The 21,840-nt window shown below is 54.0% G+C and overlaps 2 protein-coding genes and 1 long non-coding RNA gene across 7 annotated transcripts in view; 2 read left to right on the forward strand and 1 right to left on the reverse strand.

Moving 5' to 3' along the window:
• Nucleotides 1–10,455, forward strand: part of LOC123354330 — a 100,784-nt gene extending 90,329 nt beyond the window's left edge. The window contains exons 2-3 of the long non-coding RNA XR_006574729.1: nt 7,736–8,003; nt 8,703–10,455. This is a non-coding gene — a long non-coding RNA (uncharacterized LOC123354330). The remainder of the gene's footprint in view (nt 1–7,735; nt 8,004–8,702) is intronic.
• On the reverse strand, nt 3,071–14,129 carry FBXO2 (F-box protein 2). Of its 4 annotated transcripts, XR_006574728.1 has the most exons (7): nt 9,865–9,983; nt 7,690–7,965; nt 6,362–6,488; nt 6,177–6,272; nt 5,604–5,739; nt 3,162–5,147; nt 3,071–3,112 (listed from the first exon to the last, which is right to left on the reverse strand). XR_006574728.1 is itself a non-coding variant. In XM_044996265.1 (6 exons), the coding sequence occupies exons 2-6, from the start codon at nt 7,937–7,939 to the stop codon at nt 5,013–5,015; spliced, it is 744 nt and encodes a 247-aa protein (XP_044852200.1). In that variant the 5' UTR covers nt 7,940–7,965; nt 13,846–14,129; the 3' UTR covers nt 3,078–5,012. The 4 variants fall into 4 exon arrangements, 3 of the variants coding, with proteins under 3 accessions (XP_044852200.1, XP_044852199.1, XP_044852201.1); XM_044996265.1 differs by lacking the exon at nt 9,865–9,983 and adding an exon at nt 13,846–14,129 and having other exon boundaries at nt 3,078–5,147; XM_044996264.1 differs by having other exon boundaries at nt 3,078–5,147.
• Nucleotides 13,033–21,702, forward strand: LOC123354327 (F-box only protein 6-like). Of its 2 annotated transcripts, none has more exons than XM_044996263.1 (6): nt 13,033–13,175; nt 15,024–15,310; nt 16,203–16,329; nt 17,022–17,117; nt 17,674–17,809; nt 20,876–21,702. In XM_044996263.1, exons 2-6 carry the CDS (start codon nt 15,052–15,054, stop codon nt 21,056–21,058), a joined length of 801 nt encoding a protein of 266 aa, XP_044852198.1. In that variant the 5' UTR covers nt 13,033–13,175; nt 15,024–15,051; the 3' UTR covers nt 21,059–21,702. The 2 variants fall into 2 exon arrangements, with proteins under 2 accessions (XP_044852198.1, XP_044852197.1); XM_044996262.1 differs by lacking the exon at nt 13,033–13,175 and adding an exon at nt 13,519–13,867.
• Nucleotides 21,703–21,840: the final 138 nt, after the last annotated feature.

The following is a 21,840-nucleotide window of genomic DNA, read 5'->3' on the forward strand; positions in this document are numbered from 1 at the left end:
AGAGCTGGGGCCAGGAGCAGGGCCATGGCTCTGGGGGTGGGATGTAGACAAGGATGAGGGGGGCCAAAGCTGGGGCCACAGCTGGGGGCAGGGGCAGAGCCCTGGGCATGGGGCTGGCAGCCAGGATCCCGCATGCACGGCTGGGAGCAGAGCCCCCCAGGTGCAGGGCCAGCAGCCAGAGCCCTGCATAGAACCTGGGGGTGCTGCAGCACCCCCTGCCCCCCTGGTTCCTGCACCTGTGCTGCAAAGAGGGGCAGGTGCGTAGCATTTAGAACAGACACGAGGGGCAGGATTTTCAAAAGTGCCTAAGGCCACGTTGGCGCCCGCAGCGGCACTGCTCCGGTGACGAGTGGACGTTCCTATATCGACAGGTGGGTTTTCTCCGCCGACGCAGTTAACCACCTCGCCGAGAGACGGGAGCTGGGTCACTGCAAGATGTCTTCCATTGGCCTCGCTGCGTCTATGCCGGGGCTCAGGTTGGCGTCACTACCTCGTGCAGGGCGTGAAATCGTCCACAGTCCTGAGCGATGTAGCTAGGTTGATCTAATTTTTCAGTATAGACCAGGCCTAAGGGAGTCGGGCACCCAACTTCCATTGCCTTTCCATGGGAGTTAGGTGCCTAACGGGCGGCAGTGCTTTCGTACCCCCCGCCCAGCAGCCTGGCCCTGGCAGACTGACGGGTGAGTTGCAGTCCAGCCGCCAAACCCGGATGCGTGGCGTGAGCGGCTAGAAAGACACCGGAGAGCAGCGGGGACAGCAGGTCATGGTGGAGTTGGGCACAGCGCTGGCAAAGCAGCTGCTGGGGTGTGTCCTGCAAGGGGCCCAGCTGTTGCTTACAGGCATTGGGGCTCGCTCAGAATATCCACATCATGGGCCTGTTGTGGTACCACAGAGCCCTCTGCTGGGCACAGGGGATGCCAGCCAGCCACAGTTATGGAAGGTGGGCCCCCTTCCGCTGATCCGTCTCCCTCAGACGCCCGGGCCTTTGTCTGAGCTCTTGCACCAGGTGTAAATCAGGAGTGGCTCCCCTGTCTTCAGTGGCGTGACACAGAGGTCAAGCTAGTGAGAAGGGGAAATCCAGAAATCTGTTTAAAGACGGCAGGGGGCTCTGGACTGCAGGCATAAAGAATAGGCAGGAGCCCACTGGGACGAGGTACTGCCAGGGTAACCCCCACCCTCGGATACAGGCCCAGGGCAGGCATGGGGGTGGCACAAGAATCCCACCCGAGTCCATTCAGCGTGTGCACACCCCTGACTGCTCTGGGTCGGGGGCGTTTGCGGGAACTCCCTCTGGAGTCGGCCCAGCCAGGCTCTCTAACCACAGAGCCGCTCCTCCTTTGCCCAAGGATCCTGTTTACTCTGTTGTTCCCCACAGGGCCAGGCTGAGCCACTGGGCCTCCCTCAACCAACCCTGGGCCACAGGACTTCCCTGCTGTAGACATGCACCGTCAGCCGGTGGAGAGATGGGGACACCCGGTGCCTGAGGAGGTGAAGCTCAGGCCGGCACATGTTACGTGGGATGGGGGCCACGGGAGTTGTACCGTGGCTGGTTGCACGGATCCCTCTGCTGCCTGTTTCAATTCCCTAGGGATATTCCAGGCTCTTGTCTCTTCCCAGGGGGCAGCTGAGATGGAGCTGGACATTAACGAGCAGCTGTGAGAGCCCGGGTGTGCAGTAGGGATGGGTACTGCAAGCAGGGAGTTAACTCCAGGCTTCAGTCCCCCAGCTAGGGCAGCATTGTGAAGCACGGGGGGGGACTCGAGGGCCAGCCGGGGGCTCCAGGAAAGCCTGGGTTCCTGGGAGGCAGCAGCGAGAGGTCTCAGACTCTGAGCAGGCAGAGCCTGATCTCCCATTCGGCAGGGGCCGGCTCACAGCCCGAGGCGAGACCTTCCTACGAACTGTGTTTCTTGGATCTTAGAGCCCCAAGTGAGGGGAGGGGACACGTGCTGGGTGAAAAGCTCTGGCTGGCGCTGGGCCGGCTCCTGTGCTCTCCCAGCTCCCCAGGGCTGCCTGCAAGAGGTCCCCAGATTTACTTCCGCCTCTCATTTGATCGGTGGGGCTGCTGCCCTTGGTCTGCAGAGCAGGGGCAATGGGCCCCTTTGCCCACGCAGCCTGCTCGGCTCCTTACGGGGATGGGTATAGCTGGGATGTTGGCGTGTGCCCTCCCCGTGGGGGATCCAGCCCTGAGGAAGGAATCCTGGCCACTCACCCTTTGGCTGGAGGCAGCTGGCATAGCCCACCCCACCCATGTATGGCAGGAGGAAAGTGAGCTGAGCCCAGAGAGACACAGACAGATCCTCCAGGCGGGGCTTGTACACACAGTGCTTTTATTGGTGGTCTTCAGCCAGAGACCATCCGGCTTGGAGAGTAGCTTAGAATTCAAGAGGGGCCCACGTGTCCCGGTGCGGCGACTCGCAGAGAGCCCGACAGAAGGCTGGACACGCGGTGCGGCTCAGAAGCACTTGCCCAAGGCTAGGTTTGTAATGAAAGAGGGGCCGGGGCTCAAGCGATTGTTTTACTTCCATAACTGACGTGGCAAGGCCAGAAGTGCCGGGGCTCTGAGCTGCCCCCGGCGCCTCCGGGCTCTGAGCTGCCCCCGGCGCCTCCGGGCTCTGAGCTGCCAAGGCTAGAGGTGCCGCCCTGTCACAAATTAAGCACTGCTCTTGTCTTTTGCAAAAAAAACCACGAGCATGTTGCATTGGGTAATGGCACAATTTGGTGCTAAGGTATTAAATTGGGTGCCCTGCCCTGACAGCAGAGGCCAAGAGGAGACTCACACACTCACACTCTCTCTCAGCTTAGCCATGCAGTCAGCCTGCTTAAGGGAAGGGGTCGCCTAGGCTCTTTCACTAGGATTGGTTGCTGGGTGGTGGGGGAGGGGGGGTTAGTCTTGGCTCAGCTAAGGGCTGGTCCACACTAAGAAGCGGGGTCGAACTAGGGTACGCAAATTCAGCTACGTGAATAGCGTAGCTGAATTCAAAGTACCCTAGTTCGAACTACTCACCCGTCCAGACGCCGCGGAATCGAAGTCCGCGGCTCCAAGGTCGAATCCGCCACCGCCTTTTGCAGTGGTGGAGTACCGGAGTCGACCGCGGCGCTTCCGGAGTTCGAACTATCGCGTCCAGATTAGACGGGATAGTTCGAACTCCGAGAAGTCGAACTCACCGCGTCGACCCGGCTCGTAAGTGTAGACTAGCCCTAAGTTTAGGACTTTCTGTTCGGTGTTGTGGCATAGCCCTAAGCTGCGTCAAGGGGCATTAAGGGGGCGTCTGCACGTACGTGTTTACTGGCATACAGGCCTGTGCATTCGAGGTGGATCTGTGGTTTCCAGAGGCCCCGTGTAAACTGCCAGGTATCATCTTTGGGCAGGTGACGCTGAGCAGCAGCTTCTCTAGACTCCAAAAGCCGGACTAGGAAGGGGTCTAGCTGCAGGCCCTGGGCACAGCTCTGGAGCATGTGGCTTTCTGCATTGCCCGGCCTTCCCTTCCGCCTGTGATCTCTAGCACGCGACGTAAGAGCCTGGGCTACATCCCGCAGATACAGTCCCCAGGAGCTTCAAGCCCAAGAAACGCCGGAGGCGTCGGAGTCGGGAGTCTAGGAGAACGTCCCCCAGAGGAGGGGAGTGAGGGTGCCTGGGAAGGAGGCACCAGGGCTAGCATGAAAAGCGGCGCAAGCAGAGCGGAGAGATGGGGAGGATGGAGGGGAGCAGGAGGAGATGTCGGTGGGGCAGAGGCTGATTTGCAGAGGCTGTGAACCTGTTACAGCCCTCCCCACCCAGGAGCTGTAGCTCAAGCCGGTAGCAGGTCACACCTTGAGCTCTGGAGGTCCCTGGGACAGTCCCTGGTGGGTCGGCCGCGAAGCGGCTCTCGTGCACGCCCTTCCCTGGTACGTGAGGTCCAGCATGCAGAGGAGGTTCAGAGGGAGGGCCAAGGGTCCCAAGGGATGAGGCAGAAGATGCTCTTTAGAGGAGGGTTTCTCTAAGAACTTCCCACTTTCCTGTCTACAAAAAAGCCAAAGCCTGAGGTCAGGATTTAGCCCAGTCTAGAGGTCCATTGGGGCTGCTGGATCTGGTTCCATTCACTCTCTTTGTCTCTCCCATCCGGATTATTTCCAGCTGACCTGCCTGGGCCCAGGTCCTGGTTTCTCTCCAGACTTTGGCTTATACTAGCTAAGCTGCTTCATCTTTAACAAAACTAGACCAGGTTCCAGGGCAGACTCCACCTTTATCTTTATGTTCCTTTCCTGGGCCCAGCCTAAGACGAAAGGCGCCCTCTTCTCCCTGCTGCTTTGCATGATTATTAATAACAACGAAACCAGCCACCCAGCACAGCAAACTTCAGCGAGCTCTGTCCCCCAGGAGGCAGGCAGCTGTTGTTATAGATGGGGAGAGAAGCTAAGAGACTTGCCCCAGGCCCCAGAGGGGCTCAGGGGCAGAACTGGGACTTGGGGCTTCCAGGTCCTGTGTTGAGACCATAGGACCATGCCTCTCTCTCGAAGCATCGAACAGACGAAGCCTGAATCCCTCTCTAAGTGGACTGGATCTGATGCTGGTAAGCGGCACTGTGAGAGTCACTGTTCAGCGTGGCTGCTGGGGAGGGAGGTTTAGGGTCTGAGGTGACGTCAGCCCAAAGGAGAGGGAAGGTCCTGGAATTATTTATAGCCAGCTCGCTCGTTCCCCCTACTCCAGCCTTGGCACCATTCCAAAGTGACGCTGCGGCTGGCTGAAAGGGCGTCGGGCGAGTGGGGCAGGGGAGAGCACTGAGAGTTTTAAAAGCTTTCTAAGGGTTGGTGCATGAATGGACCTCAAACCAGCTAGTCCCAGGCTCTGCGTAACTCAGTGAGGAAAGATAGGCAGCTGCATGCAGTCTCTCACTCTCACACACACTCAGCCTGGAGCTCCCGCCTCGTCTCCGGAAGCAGCACCACACAGAAACTATCCGAAGCCCATGGAGGACCCAAGGGGTCAGCTGCGGTGAATGGGACCCGGTCTGGCTTGAGGGGCCATGGCCCAGCTAGGGCTCCACCGTCACGCTGCTGTTGGTCACGCGGACCCCGTACCATCCCTTCCAGAAGAGCGTGTCCTGGCCGCCGTGTTCAAAGCGCACAAAGCGAGCCCCGGGGCCGTAGTCGGAGAAGGTGTGGGAGAGCTGAGGGGAGGAGAGAGAGAAAGAGAGAGAGAGAATGGCTTCCTGGAAGTCACAAGCCACCCCTGAATCTCCCCACGGGGGAGCGAGGCTTTGAACCCCGCCCTGTGGGGATGGGGTCACCAGCCGCTGGTGGGAGATGGGCTCGCTGATGGTCTTCGGGCCCCACTCCTACGCTGGAGCCATCAGGGACTTTCTCCTTCCATGCCACTTCCCTCTCCCCCACCCACTCATGAGCTGCATGGAACCCAGCCTCATGCTCCCAGCTGCAGAAGAGGAGAGAGACACGACCCCGGGGTAAAGACCTCCCCCACCACCCAGCCTTCACCCCATCCTGCTCCTTCGGCAGCTGAGCTCACCAAGGGAAGCCCCTTCCCATCAGGCTTTGCCTGCGGCCCCAAGGCATGCGCTGCCCTGTCCCGTCACCCTGACTCTGCCCGGCTGCTCGCCGTGACTCACCTCGGTCCAGTCGGCGGCGTTGTCCTGTGGAATGGCGATGGTGTCGCTCTGGTACTCGGCCAGGACGTCCTCGTGCTCCGACAGCAGCTTCATGTGCAGCTGGTAGAGGCAGCCGGCGTCGCTGCGACCCGCGTACCTGCAAAGAGACCCAAGCTGCCAGCCTCGCCCCTCGCAGCCGCTCAGCAAACAGGCCCGGTGCTGAGAGCAGTGCAGCTGGGCCTGGACTGGGCACCATCCTACACCAAGCCATGTCCAGAAAGCAAAGCCCCCACGGCCTGGATTACAGGGAGCTTGTTCCAGTCTCCCACCGCTGCTAGCTGGGAGGAGCGCGAGTGCAGAGCCAGGGCTGGTGTTCTCACCAGTGTGTCTGCAAGAGGCACGGAGCAGTGACCTGCTGCCTCTGCTCCCACTGATGGACCCCTGCCCACGTAAGCAGTGGTGGGAAACAATAGGGGTCAAAGAAGCCCAGTGTAGACACAGCTCCAGCCTCTCCTCATCTCCCTCTCTCTGCTTCCCTTGGCCTTTTCCCTCTCTCCCTGCCAGCACAGCACAACCCCTCCCCCCGAAACTTACCAGTCCTTTACCACAATTTTAGGCTGGGTTGTGTCCAGCAGCTCCTCCCAGTAACCCTCAGCCCTGAGGTCGATGATCTGAGACTTGCGGCACCACCTGGAAGATAAGATACCGGTTGCGCGCGTCCCTGTTTCCTCACATGCCAGTGTAGGGTAGAACCCAGCCAGGGAAGAGGGCAGCCTTACTCGTAGGAAGTGACGAAGTATTTGTGGACTCCATCGCTGGGAAATTCTTTTCCAAAGTCTCCCGGCAGGTCCTCAATTTTCCAGCCGTCGCCTCCGTTCTCCACTTCCCCCCAGTGCTCTAAATCCTCTGCAGGTAGCAGAACAAGAGAGAGTCTGGGTTATAGTCACGTGGTTTCACCTTCCTCCGTGGGGATTTCTTTAATAGATCCAGGCAGGGAGTTCGATTTGGGTTGCGCTTTACTTCGCAAGCGAGCCACTGACTATGTGCAGTGCAAGGGACTGGTTGGTAGGACTATCGTAATCTGGCCCTCGATTCTCAGCACCAACACTCTGATCAGTGTCTTAGCAGCCTCCCTTCACTAGAGAGCCCTGCCCAGCATTTCAGCCTGGTCTAGGTACATATTGCAACAGATTAAATAAAGGTGTGATGTTAAATTGCTGTGACTTTGTGTGTGGACCAGGCCTTAGAGAGCTGCTTTTGGGGTCAAATTTAGACCAAAAATGTCAGGTTGGTAAAAACAAGCTTTTACAAACCCCATCGTTGATTGCAATGGTTCCGTGATCATTTGAACCAGTCCAGAGTTATACTGGGAAGTTGGAAGCAAAGCAACTGTTGGTGAGTGATACAGCCAGAAGCAGCATGATCCAGTGGTCTATAGGCAGAGCAGAAACCAGGGGTTCTTGAGCTCTAAACTCTGCCACAAGCTCACCACGTAGCCTTGGGTACATCATTTAAAAGCAGATTTTCAAACAAGCGCTGCCCATGTTCTCCTTTGAAAATTCCCCTTGTTTTTTTGTTTTGTTGTGAGACCCCAGTAGAATTCTGGCCCAACAGAAACCCTTTGAAACCAACCCTGTAAGTGAATTGCCACTGAATCCGTAGCAGAGCCAAAAGGTACCCAAATCTCAGGCCCTGCAGTCCTGTGCCTTGACCAGCACCCAGTCCTTCCTCCTCTTTGGAAGCTGGAGCTGAAGCCCCCAGGTTGTAGGGGAGGGTGGCTTACAGTGCAGTAAAGCACCACAGGTGGTAAAGCACCACAGTGTTGTTATGCTGCACTGGCCACTAACCACGTGGACCTGAGCATGTGCCCCCCTCCTGGAAATCCCAGCAGGTGCTTGTGTAAAGAGGATCCAACACCTGGCCACCACCCCTGCTAATGGAACCCCAGGGCCAGCTGCTGTTGATTTAGTCTCACACACAGTGAGATGGGTGCTGCATCTCTTCCCCAACCCAGGGCCTCTGAAAGTGATCGGAGATGCACAATGCTCAGTAACCAGCCCGGTCCTCCCCCCGCCAGGCGAAGGTGTTATAACGTTCAGTCACTTGCCTTCGCCGCAGGGGTTCTTGATTAAATTCCTCTTCCTCTTACTCAGGAAGTAGAACGTTTGCCAGTTCTCGGCCTCCTCTTCAGGCTCTGTCCCGGTGAAGCCCTCCTGCTGGCACTTCAGGATCCAGAGAGCTGCTCCATCCACAAGGTTCTTCCACTGGCAGCAGACCAGGCGGCACACCAGCACCAGCTCCACCGCAGGGATGGAGGCTAGGATCTGGATCAGGACAGCTTCAGGGAGGGCGTCCATCCTCCGGCCAGGCTGGGCGGAGCTTTCTGAGAACAAGGGGAGAGGATTTACACCCCTTGAGCAGGTAATTGGTCCATCGGGGCTGGTATCCCACCTCTGGCAGTAGCCAATGACTGCAGCCTGAGAGGAAGGGAAAAAAGACAACCCAGCCCATGTTGCACCAGGCTGTTGGGCACCAGTGTTCGAGGCAGAATTAATTCCTCCTGACCCCTGGGCACTTTATACCCTGAAACATGAGAGTAGGTTATTCCTATATTAAGTTATTACAGAACTGCAAAAACTTTCTTATTGAAGCCTCTGACTTCCGATGGCAGTGAAGTAAGACAATTAAAATGTAACAGCCCAAGGGTGAAGCTTGAGGTTGGGCATTTTCACTAGCCAGCCTGTGCCTCTGGAATGCAATCCTTCCAAAAATGTGTTTATGCAGGAACCTGGCTGTTTGTAGCAAGAGCTGCAAGACACCTGGCCTTGCTATTGGATTCACTTCCACATAAAAGGTTGCAGGCAGGGTGTTGGGTTTCCCTTCATAAGATGACTAATGTCTTGGTGTATGCCCTGTAATGGTGTCCAGATACCATGGTGATCGGCACCCTGTAAATCCTTGACAATGCGTCAGATTTAGTTGGGTGTGTTTGAAATTTGCAAGCCCTTCGTATCACAGAGTGGCCCCTTTGCTCTCATGTGACAGGACAGTACAGAATGATGCACTTTGTGCAATGGCAAATATTTCAATTGAATCCCCTCTGACTCTCCTCCCTCCAAGGCCTAGGAATCCTGGCAACAGGGTCAGACGTGTCCCTCAGCACTCGCCCTACTTGAGTGTGCAGACTCAGAAACCTTCTGTGGCATTGAGCCAAGCCCACTCCCACTGGCCCAGCCTTTGGAGCCAGCTGCGACAGAGTAACCGGAACTGAGAGTGCAGATTCCAAACCGCATGTCATTAATATGGGATGCACCATGACGGTGCTTTTATCCCATCTGACTCCTGCTGTTGAGAAGCTGCAGAGGCTGCACTAAGATGCAGTCTGGAGGGGACCTGACCAGACTCGCCAGGAGCCAATCATAGCTTTCTTCTAGCACTAGGCTCTATTCGGTCCATCTTCTGTGTGCTGCCGGGAGTGAATGGAACCCAGCGGGCAAACCTGACATGCCAGTTGGAGAAACCTTGCCAACATTAATACAGCCAGGCCAACAGCACGAAGTGCTGTGTCACTTGAGTAAGGCAGGGCAGGATGCAGAGGTCACTGCTGTTGGTATTCTGAACCCAAAAGCTCTGAGCTCCGGATGTCTCCCATCTGCCCTGCACTGGCATCAGATGGCAAAATTCCACAGCTATGAGGGGTGGTATTAGCATCCTCCCATCCAACCAAGTTACAAGCTCAGTGTTTAATATGAAGGAAATTCCTGAAGGGCAGAACAGGCCAGACTCCGATCACGCAGGCTGCAGTCCCTGCTGACTTCATCGTCTGCAGCAGCTTTGCGGCACCCTCACTGACAAACTCACCGCGTCTCCGGACTAGCCAGACTCATCGGTCCTCCTTCATTTCACCGCCTTGCCCGAGCCTCGGCCCCCAGCCCTGCTTTCATGTCCGCCCCTGTCCCCTTCAGTTCATTGTGGACTCAGGTGAAGTTAACAGCTTCCAATTCCAGCTCTTTCCCACACCCTGGTCTCCTCTGCCAGGTGCCCTGCCCTTCCCAAACCTTTCCTGTGCCCTGTTCCCCTATCCGCACAAGCCGTAAAGGTGCACTCCTGCCTTGCAAAGAGAGCAGGGAGCGCTGCAGGGTTAAAGCACCCGTCCTAACAAGGCCCGTAGCGCACCAAGGATGCTGCAGCGCAAGCCGAGGCGGCCGTGCAAAAGGCCTGCCTCTAGCAGCATCCCAGCCCGGCAGTGAGAGGGGAACAGGAGACGCTGAGAAGCTCCTACCTCACTTGCTGCTCCTGAGACGGCGGCACCGTTCTGGATTGGTCTGTCGCAGGCAAGTAACTAATGCTGGCAGGGCTCTGCTAGAGCCTCGAGCCGGCAGAATGGGTTCCCCTCTTAAAGGGACAGCGCCGCAGCCGCTGCAATCCAGGAGGTGCTCCTGTATTGGCTCTTGTGATATTGCTGACCTGGCTAGAGAGTTACCTGGGGGGCGGGGTGTGCATGAGTCTGGGAGCCAGAGACTCCTGGTTTCTAATTCCGGCTCTGTGTGAGCTTGGGTAAGTCACTTGCTCCTCTCTGCCTCTGCCTCCTGACCAGTCAAAGGAGGGGTGGGGGCTGCTGACACTTACCTCCCAGGGTGTTGGGAGGATGAATGTGCCCTTTGCCACCCTGTATTTCCCCAGCATTAGGAACTTGTGCCTGTTTCATGCAAGAGCCCAGAGCAAAGGGAGACCAAACTGTACGTTAATGTGAGGGACCGAATCGGGCCTGCTGTGCAGGGCTCACTCCAGCTGTATCCCGTATCTATCCCTGACGCGCTGCTCTCCACCTCCGGGTGGCGCTGCAGCATTGGAGGTGCTTGGCTGAGGGGCACCCAGTGGCTGTGAGATGCAGGTTCTCATGTACCACACTGGTGAGGGTGGTATAAACAGCTGGAAGGAGGATCCCAGAGGGGCTGGCTCCCCAGGGGCAGAGAAATCCCAGTTGGGGTGTAGGCTGATGCCACCTTCCATACCCAGCTAGTAGGGAATGGGAGAGGCTAAGACCTGACAGCTCATCCTCACAAACTATGATGTTTTGTGTTCACAATGAACTGCATGAGTAAATTCAGTCTCTAAGTGCAATTGACGTTCCCTTCTCGAATCTGCCCCCTGCCTTACTGTCATCTTCTACATCAGTTCTGGGGCTCTCCTCATCCCCTGGAGATAACCATGCCTCTACTCCTGTTTCCTCCTCCTCCCACCGTCTCACGCTCATCTCTCCTCCCCAGCTGCAGGCAGGCAGCTGCATTTTCAAAAGCGGCCTCTAACTTGTGGGCACCTCCACTTTTTGGATGCCCAACTTGATCTTTCTGAAAATCGGGCCCAAGGTGTCTCAAATGCCTGCAACCCTCATGAGCAGCTCTGACTGCAGGGAGAGCTCGCAGGAGCCGACCCCGAACTAGTTTTGTGGTCCGAGTAGAGTGACGTGCCAAAAGGGAACAGGCCCCATAATTCTAGTTGCTCTGTATGCAGGGCTCGGGAAGGTGCTCGGGGCTTTGCAGAGTAAAGCCAGCGACAAGTGACAGTAATTATCCCCAGGGACACAGGAAGGACAAAGTTTACAATCATGTGGTGTCATAGGTCTCACCCCCACTTGGAGCTGTTGGGTTCACAAGATGGGGACCTGCATGGATCCTTCTAAACTTAAATCCTAGTTTAGATCTGGTAAAAGCTGCCACCACCCAATAATGTACGTGTATTGGGACACAGTCCTTCCCCAAAAATCCTTGGGGATCCCAAGAGCCCCAAATCCATGGAGTTCTTACACCTAGGAGAAATAAACCATTCCCCCCTGCTTCCTCCCCCCTCCCTTTTCCTAGGAGAGATACCGGGATCCAACTACAGAGGGATGCCGTCCTCCTCCCTCCTCCCCTTTCCCTAAGAATGCACCCAAGGAAAGATCAACCAAGTCCTTAACAGAAAAGATTTATTAAAGAATAAAAAGAAAGTAACTGTCTCTGTAACCAAGATGGAACAATACACAGGGTCTAAACTTATCAATCTCTGGAGAGAATTCCCCCTCCTTTCTTTCTCAGTAAAAGCAATAACAGTACAGAATTAAAGAAATTCTATAGCAAAACACAGAATTGCAAATACAGAAATAAAAGTATAAGAATACTAGTTCCTTGCTAATACTCACTAGCTTGAATAGAAGAATTTATTGCAGAAACCTGGGAGGACTTGATTAAGATGTCTAGACTCCCTCAACTCCCAAGAGAGACTCTAAAAAAACAAAAGAACAGAAAAAAAAACTTCCCTCCACAGGGATTTGAAAATATCTTGTCCCTGATTGGTCCTCTGGTCAGGTGTTCACAGGTACTGCCTGATAACCCTTTACAGGTAGAAAAAACCCTTAACCCTTAACTAACTGTTTATGACATGTGGCTATTCAGTTTTGTTAGGAGCTGTAAAGATTTGCTCTTATGTACTTAGCTTTTTGACTGGTTTTGGTATCGACGGTGAAAAGTAAGGTCTGTAAAATGATTTCACTCCTAATCATCCAAGTGGGGAGGGAGAGGGGTTTGTTTATAAGGTGATTATTATTATTATTATTATTATTTTCCTAGACAGCCCCTTACCCTCATTCTCTAAATCACGTTTCTCGTTATTCAGTTGTGTGAATGCCCACTCCCTGCTAGGTGCTTTCCAAACACTTCTCTCCAAGGAGCTCTTAGTCCATGACAGAGGCTTGGGCAAGAACAGTAATTCCTTGCGTGCATAATTCACAAAAATGGTTCCCTCTTTCTGAAGGTTTTTTTTTAAATTTTTTTAACAATGAAACTTTTTCCTTTTCCTCAATTGGGTTTATTCTTCTGCCTCTTGTAACTTTAATTCCTCCCTGGTTCAGTACATTTTCCCTTAAGATGAAGCAGATTCCTATAACAGAATAGTCAGATGCAAGTGATAACAGATGCTGCGGGTAACATGAAGGGTGCCCCCCTCCGGCTGTCCACCCAGCTCGGGCCATGTCTACACAAGGAGTGATTTGCACCATGGTACAGAGATACTGGCAAAGCACTTGTAGTGCAGCTACAGCTTATACCAGCAACACACCACTTCTGTCTGCAGAGCCGCCTCCGGTCACCTCCCACTGCCCTGCAGGCCCCCTAACCTGGACCAGCAAAAGTTAGCCAGTGTTCTGCATCTACACGAGAGGCTTTTGATGGAAGCCAGGCCGGCCGCTCCTCACACTTCATGGCCCCCCTGTCCGACCCAACCAGGCTGCTGTGAGTTCCCAGCGTAGCTGCGGCCTGGGTGCTCCTATCGTGTGCTTGTCCCTGTAGTACCCAGCACCTGTCTCCCTTTCTCACTCTTCAGCTTTATTATTTACTGGGGCTGTGGTAGCGCCCAGGCGCCCCCGCCGTGGCCCTCGCCCCGGTGCGCTAGGCGCTGTACAAAGAGCAGCCCCTGGGAGTAGAAACGAGCGCCCAGAGGTGGCTGCAGAGCTGACAGCAGGGGGAGCTCGGTCCTGGCGTGACGCTCCGCTCAGCTGTTTTACTTTCCTTTTCCTTCTCTACGGCCGCCCGCGGCAGCTGTCCCCGGCTCCGGGCGGTGAGCGAGCGGCCGGCCGGGCAGGAGGGAAGCGGGGTCCGGGTTGGGGAACCCGAGGGCCGGGGGGGAGCCGGGGCGGGGTGAGGTCTGGGCCCCGGGGAGGGAGGGAGAGACCGGTTCGCACTTCCGGCCCCTGCCCCGGGGGAGGAGACGCAGGCGGCAGCGGGCCGAGCTGGCAGCCCGGGCTCGGCGGCCTGGATCTCGGCTGCAAGCGGCCGGGGCAGCCTCCCCGCGCCGGGGGCCAGGCCGGGTTCCTCCGCCTGGCAGCGGGGCAGGAGCCGGAGGCGGGGGGGGGCTTTGCATGGCAGGAGGGGGCCCATTGGGGTTGGCGTTTCTCGGGTACATCCGGGGTGCGGCGCGTGCTGGGCACCCCGACACATTTCCCAGGCCAGGACCGTCCTGGGAAAACCTTTGGCCAGGTGGCAACTAGTGTTACCAGCTTGGAAATGCAAAAACAAACCAACAAACCCAGATCGGCTCCCCTCCCTAAAGCAAGCCGGCCCCAGCCACAGCCACAAGGCAGCTCCCTACCCCCACCCTTCAACAGCTCCCTATAGTGTCTGGAGCCAGATCCCCTAGAGATAATAACAGGGCATGTCTCCGTATGACGCAAACCCGCTTGCGCGCTGGAGGGCAGCCAGGTGCTGTATTTTCAGTGGTTATCACTTACTGCGACGTTCCCACTCCCGCAGGTTATCTTCAGTTGGACGCAGAAACTTTTAACGTTGGTGATCTCAGTGTGTTGTGAGAATAATGCAAATCTTTAGACCCACAGCAAAAAAAACCCACAATGGCAGATTAAATTATTTTTTGGCAACTGGCAAGTCCATTTGAAAAAATATGGCCAGGCTGGTCAGAGACCCACTAGGTGGTAACCTCAGCGGCAGTCGTAGGGCCCATGCCTGTGTAGATGGAGCACAGGATCTACTGTCTGGGCTGGGGAGATAAGCAGGATTTGTGGCATGGGAAAGGGCAAAGTGAATCTGTTTGACTGGAGGATGTGGGTGGCTACCATTGCGTATCCACTGATGCCCACACGTGGGTGGGGCTAGCATGCCCCACGGGTAGGCAGAGGCAGCCCAGCTCAGGACCCATCTGCACAAGGTTTCTCCTACACAGCTGCAAATCCCACCAGGGAGATGCCAGGCCATGCGTCTTGGGATCAGCTAGGCCCTGGCAACCTGCAGGTGGCCAACACAACTTGGAAACATGTTTGAATGGATCTGTGTGTGAATGGAGTTTAGCTTTCGCTTTAGCCAGGGTGACCAGATGTCCTGATTGTATAGGGACAGCCCTGATATTTGGGGCTGTGTTTTATATAGGTGCCTATTACTCCCCACCCCTGTCCCGATTTTTCACACTTGCTGTTTGGTCACCCTGGCTTTAGCACATGGTTCAAAATCCAATGTAGAGGTGGCCTAAGGGCCAGATTTTCAGAAATATGTAGGAGCCTAAAGACGTAGACAGATGCCTGGGGGGATTTTCAGAATCACCTACGCAGGTTAGGTGCCTGACTCCCATAGGGACTCATGCATCCAGCTAAGCCCCATCTGCATTTTATACACCTAAACATCTGGCCTTAAGAGCCTTGAATAAATGGGACCACAATTCACCCTTGGTGAGAGACATTGGTGGCTGTCGGGTCTCATTTTTGCCAGTGCAGCACTCTGGGATGTCTGCCTAGTGCAGTGCTTTATAAATCTGACTTCCATGTCCTAACTCCCTTTCCTTCTCCTTCCATTCCTTCCCTCCCACCACAATTCAATGGGAGATCTGCTTTGCTTATTGTGTTCCCACCCTTTCTGGGCGGAATGTGCCTGGTGACTCTCTCCCTGGTCTGCATTGCAGGCTGCTGGAGCCCTGGGCCCACAGAAAGATGGCGAACATCGGTGACCTGCCCGAAGATGTCCTGGTGGAACTCTTTTCCCTGGTCCCTGCCCGGGAGCTGATCTGTAACTGCCAGCTGGTCTGTGTCCTCTGGCGGGATGTGATCAACTTAGCCACTGTGTGGAAACGCAAGTGTCAGCGGGAGGGCTTTAATCATGAGAAGTGGGACAAGACTATCCAGGACTGGAAGATCTTCTATTTCCTCTGCAGCCTGAAGAAGAACTTACTCAAAAATCCTTGTGCTGAAGGTTTGTTCCTTTGTATTGGAAAGTGGCGGCGGGAGGGGAATTCCCCAGCAGCTAGGAGGCTGGTCAGTTCATAGCCTTGCCCAAGGTCTAATCTTTCAGGCCTCACCTACGCTGTGGATTTGCCCTGGATACAGTCATCTGTGTTTGGCTACTGATTTAACTGTGCTGGTGCAACCATTAGCGTAGACTGGTAAAGCTGCATCCGTGGAGCCTTAAGGGTAGCACTGGTGCAGCTACACCTATGGGTGTAACCAGACCAAATCTCCAGCAGAGGCAGGGCCTCGGCAGCATGAAAGTGTGTAGCCAGTTTAAATGACATGGTGATAAAATCACCGGCTGCTGCAGCCTGATGCACCCTAGGCTCCTCCACTCCCCGCCTCCGAACCTGCGGTGGCCCCGGTGCAGCTGAGCAATGGGGAATTGTTACCCAGGTCGCTCTAGGGTAGGTGAGGGGGGTTGGGCAGGCTCGTGGCCTGCTGTGGAAGTGTGCAGCGGGAGCCTTTCGTACGAGGCTGCTGTAAAGTGGCGGCAGCACATGAGTTGGCTGGGTCTGTGCCGAATGCTGCTGTGAGGGATAGTGCTGGCTGACAGCCAGGCTCACCCAGGGGAGAAATGGGTAGCGTAGATTAGGAGGAGACTCTGCAGTAGGGAAACTAGATACACCTTGAAATCACTGGGAATGGATCCCCAGGCTGCTGCAATTATCCCTGGGACAAAGCTGCCACCTCCCACCCCGCGACTCGCTTTTTAAAGTGAAAACTAGATTCTTACGGAAAACTGAGGTGAGGGCTGAAAACTGCAGGTTCTCAGACCTTCTGCTGCCCCTTTTGGGGGTGAGCCCTCCGTCTGCGGGTTGGGTGGCCTCACTGTCCCCTTCATGATCCCTTCCTAGAGAGCTTTCAGTTCTGGACTCTGAAATCGAACGAGGGAGATGAATGGAAAGTCGAGGATCTGCCTGGGGAACACGGGCGAGACTTTCCCAGCCCACACGTGCGCAAATACTTTGTCACCTCTTACGGGTAAGAATCAGATTCTCATGCTCTGAAGCTGGGCTTGGAGGGAAGAGGGCACCCTGGCTGTTTGAGAACACACCGGACTCCATGCAGGCGGGTGGAGCTGGGTCCAGGAATAGAAAGGAAGAAGTAACTAGTTACCTTGTGGAGATACAGAGGGAGCGTCCTCTCTGCCCTCTTATGGGACATACTGCCACCCAGGCAACGTCTCCAGGGCACCCAATGGCCACAAAACCAGTAGAGCTTTTTAGCGGAGACGGGAAGCTCCTCACAGCTCGGGTTTTTGTTTCTCTTCTAATATAAAGCATTGGCCAAACAGCTTGTGTAAAGGTTTGGTAAATGGGGTGTAACCTAGACAGAAGCTTTCCTCGCGGTCCTTTGCCAGTAAAACTGAACGGAGTTTGTTCCAAACCTATGGGGTAGTCAGATTCAAGCTCTGAGTGTGTGTCTGGTTCCAGCGACCCACAATGAAAGCAGTTGAGTAGGGGTCAAAGGTGAGGATTAGCTGCTGCATCTCTGACACCATGTGCTGTCTGGGCTAGCGGCATGTGTACCGCACAGCACCGGGGTGTTACTAATCTAGGGAGGAGCCCTGGGCTTTAACTAAAAGGAACCACTAAACTCCAGTGGAGAGATGAGGAAATAGGCACATGTACAACTTGCATGTGATGCTAAAAACTTATGTGATCTGTTCCCAGGCAGTGTCTAAAGGTTCAGCTCATTGACCTAAAGAAAGAGGGTTACTGGGACCAGCTGATGGATGAAATACGGCCTGATATTGTAGTCAAGGACTGGTGAGCATGCACATTAAAAACTAGACTCTCTGCATATGCGAGGATGACTGGATTTTAGCTGGGACTACATCAGTGGAGTTCTTTGACTCTGGCTCCGGGGACTGTAATAATTTAATAAGGAACAAGTCAGACTTGGGTTCTGTTCCTGAGTCTGGAAGGGATCATGATCTAGTGTTGAAAGTCACAGAGCCGGGACTCCAGAATTCTGTCACTGGCTCACATGACTCAGTTTCCCCGCCAGGGCATCATGATACTCCTCATCTGTACAGCTCTTTGAGGTACTCTGAAGAATGCTAGGTAATAGTAATACCACCTTTGGGTTACTACAGATCTGGAGATGCCATTACAGATAAGGGGGGCAAGCTGGCTTTCCCATCCCACTGGCAGGCTTCAGCTTAGCTCCAGTTCCATTTCCGAGCCCCTGTATAAAATGACTAACCCCTGCCATGCTAAGAGCAGGGATGGCTTGTCTCTGGCAACAGGCATCCCCAGAACGGTGACTGTCCCGGTAGGTGTGTGCATCTTCCCAGTGCCTGACCTCTCGCTGTCTCTCCAGGTATGCTGCCAGGTTTGACTGTGGGTGCCGTTATGAACTCCGTGTGCAGCTGCTCTCTGCAGACTACATCGTCCTTCACGAGTTCTGTCCCGAACCAGTGGTCATAGAGCAGTGGAGTGATGCAGAGTGGAGAGAGGTGAGGAATCCAGAGACTAGCTGTGTGGGCAGCAGCTTTAGATCAGTGCCATGGTTTTAACACATGACTCTAATCTGAACAATGGCTGGATAACAATGGGTCCTCCTTCCCCAGCACATCTGCTCTCTTTGGGCCTTCAGCGCTAAAGTTATTCCATAGTGGCCCTGCAGAAGCAACACAGCTGTGAGAGAGTGAGCTGGGTTCAGTAGGGGTCGCAGACGCTCAGCACGTCCCACATCTATTTCAACATGGAGGGTTGAAATAAATGGAGAACATGACCAGTCAGGTCCCTTGTGCTCTGTATGGACATTCTTTTGATTGAGACTGGAGCAAAGTTACTTCTGAAACCTGAACCAACTTTATCATGAGGTTTCAAGGGACTTGTCTAAACAAGAAAGTTGCACCAGTATAATTTTGAATTGGCTCTTAAACCATTATAGTTAAACTGGTGCAAGCCACTGTGTAGACACTATTTTGGTTTCTTTCAAACCTGTTCCTAATTGAATTAAACCAAACAGATAAGCCACTCTTAATCCAGAGGAAGAGCACAGCACTGTAACCCAGCACCTCAAGTTATACTGGACCAATTGTCCTGTGTAGATAAACCCCAATTTTAAGGGACACTGGCCGTGTCTGTTCTGTGTATTAGCCCCGACTTTGCAGCATTTCTTGTGTATAGGAGGGTTTGCTCTTGAGCATGTAGGCTGGCTGCCGGCCACAACTGATTGAAATCAGGGTAATTCCCAGTGCAGACAATGCCATTGTCAGAGGAATCATTTTTATTTTATGTTTTAAACAAACGTCCTGCCTGTTGCTAACCCCAGTATTAAAACCTGAGCACTTTAAAAACTGAATGTGCCTATTCCTGGTCTAGTTTGTTTATTTTTCAGTGTGGCGAATGTGAAGCTAGAGCGGCGTAGTTTCACTTCAGCCTCCTGCTTTAGCAACACTTTTTGTTTGGTTTGCAAGGCTTAAAGGAGAAAATTTAAAATCCAAATATTTTCAAATAAACCTGCCACTACAGGAATTTAGCTTAACAATAAATACACTGTAAACAGATTTATCTATGTCTGGCACCAAATCACCGATCAAATATGAACCGAAAAGCTTTGAAAATTGATCTGTATTCCCCTCCTCTGTAACGGCATTTGTTTTCTACACCGTACAAGCTGAGAATCGAGTTTAGTTTCACTTTCAGGTTTAGTTCTTCCTGTTTGGGTTGCTATTGCTGCTGGGAACTGTTGGCTAACAACCAGCTGTTGCACTGGCATTTCCAAATCCTCCCTGGCCATATTGCTATAAGTTTTTTGTCAAAGCAATTTTTTTATTTGTATCGAAAAGCCAAGCTGAGTCAAATGCCAGTAGTTCCTCTTTTAGTGTGTCTTTAATTTTGCATCCGAGTTCCCTGCACCCTTTGTTTTAGGCCTGTGATGTTCCTCTTTCCTGAAAGTATTTTCAAGTGCCTGCTGTGGGCCTCAACGTTACTTATATGGGAGAGGCGGCAGCCAGAGGAGTCATTGCTAAGCAGCAGCTGGCCCTGAGCGAGAGGGGAAGCTAATCTGTCAGAAAAAGAAGGGAAGTTTGATTGGTGACCTGAAAAGGATTAAGAAATTGGGTGTGTGCTTTGTGTGACTTAGCTAAAGTGCTGAAGAGGTAAAGAGGGTGGAGGGGTGTTTCTCTGCTTGTGTTTTTTTAACTTCAGACATAGCAGGAAGATTGATTTTCCTGGCAGAATAGCCAGGGGAGAGGGGAGAAGTGGGTGCTCACTCTATTTCAATGTTTTCTCAACGTGGCGAGGAGGGAGGATAAACCTTCTAAACATGAAGCCAGTGTAACTGGTGCAGTGACGTTAGCCTCAGGCCTTGTCTACCCTAGAATGGTTTATCAGCAAAGGGGGGCAGGCGTCCAGTCACTGCAACGTACAACACGTAGAGCAGAGCGGTCGCTGCCGCAGCGACAGTGGCATCATGGGCCTGTTGCTGGAGGACTCTTGGTACCAGGGTAGGTAATACAGCATCCACACAGTCCAGGTGGAGGGACTCGTGTCACTTCACTGGCAGGAGTTCAGGTTTGTGCTGGCAGGACTCGGATGTGAGCGTAGACGTGTGCACGGCTATGCCACCAGAAGCCGAGTTTTGCTAGTAAATCATCATCATCATTAGTTGTTGCAACAGTGCCTAAGTCAAGGACCAGGACCTTTGCATTAGGTGTGATGCAAACTCAGAACAAGACGACAGGCCTTGCCCCAAAGAGCAGCCAATCTAATATAAGACAGACAACAGAGGGATACAGAGGGGCAGCACAGGGAAACAATGAGATGATATTGGCCAGCATGATAGGCAGTGGTTTGTGCACACCATAAGCTTAAACCTAGTAGCATAGACCAGGCCTCGGTGATTTAATGGAAGATGTGTCAAAATCCCTGCAACTGGTTTGAAAACATCAAGGGATGATTCTTCACCTGCAGTAGCATGAGTGGATGCTCAAGGTCCTGATTTAGCAAGGTGCTTACATCCTTTCCAGTGCCGTGGGTAGAATAACACAGTGGTTAAACGCCCCAGGCCCGTCTGCACCACGTAGCCACTGCCACGGTGAACTGAATGTGGGAGAACATGGGGCATCTAGTATCCGACTATAGACAGGGCCTGGATTTTTAACTTTATTTTAACCTTTTCTGGCCTTCCGTATAGAGCAACGCAAGCCTCTGTCTCTAACCCTCTTCCAGCTCAGAGAGGATGTTCATGAGCTAACTTCTTCACAAGGCCAGAGCTCTTACTTTACCATAGGGGATGCCTACGCTGTTTAAAACACAAACGAAACCCCACCCTATAGCAGCACATCAACTGACCCAGGCTCCTGCTACAGGGCTAAAAATAGCCCGCTTGGGCTGGAGCCAGGGCTCTCAGACCCACCCGCTTGCCGGGCCGGGCTGACCTGCCTCTGAGACCGGCTGCCTCGGCTTAGTGTTGAGATTTTTGCAGTACAGACATGCTCACAATCACAGGACAGGGGCTGAGTCCATCAGGCAAAATGAAAGATTTTTTTCCTCCCTTTCTTACCCCTCAGATCTCTTACACCTTCCACAACTACAAGGCTGGAGTTCGTCACATCTTGTTCGAACACGGAGGAAAGGACACCCAGTACTGGGCAGGATGGTACGGGTGCAGAGTGACGAACAGCAGCATCACCATTGAGCCGGGAGGTCACCGTAGAGAGGCCACGAGCCAGACTCCGGCTCGTAGCACTTGAGGTAATCTGCGTGAGCTCTTCCGGTTCAGACTTGGGGTGGCGTCAGACATTTTTTTTTCCGCTCTGTCCCCAGCCTCTCCGTGACTGTATTTTCATACCCTGGCTGGAATCTGCAGAGCAAGTGCTCCTGGTTGACACCAAGCCTCCTACAAGCTCTGCCCTCTGAAATGACTTGTCTTCTCTGGGACTCCATTTTAACCTCCTGCATCTCGCACCAGGGACATCAGCCAGGCCAAGCAGCCGAGTGTCTTTCCCACAGGAGGGAGTATGCTCCGGGGCTACGGTCCGCTAAGAAATCAGCCTCTTCTAAAAGGCCTGGCCTTGGCTGCGGCACAGGCACCAGAGTCCCCAGCAGCACCTCTTTAAAGGAGACCTTCAAAGGGGGCAGGGACTGAGGGTTGTGCCTGTGGGTTTCTATAGAACATCTGACAGGTTGAAGAGCTTGGGGGGGAGGCAGAACTGGCTGCTACTACCACTGTACCCTGACCCAGAAGCAAAGGGGGATGCTGCCGGCTCCCTGTAAACCAGAAGTGGGCGTCATTTTTGGCCTGAGGGCCACATCGGGGTATGGAAATTATAGGGCAGGCCCTGAATGCTCATGAAATTGGGGGTAGGGGTGCGGGCTCTGGAGTGGGGCCTGAAATGAGGAGTTCAGGGTGCAGGGGGGGGGCAGTGAGGGGTTTGGGAGCGCCAGAGCGGGGCAAACCCCCAAGCCTGCTCCCCGGCAGGAGCTGAGGGCCGGATTAAATGGTCTGCCGGGCCGTAGTTTGCCCACCGCTGCT

The sequence above is a fragment of the Mauremys mutica genome, chromosome 21 (assembly GCF_020497125.1).
Source record: "Mauremys mutica isolate MM-2020 ecotype Southern chromosome 21, ASM2049712v1, whole genome shotgun sequence".
NCBI classification, from domain to species: domain Eukaryota; kingdom Metazoa; phylum Chordata; order Testudines; family Geoemydidae; genus Mauremys; species Mauremys mutica.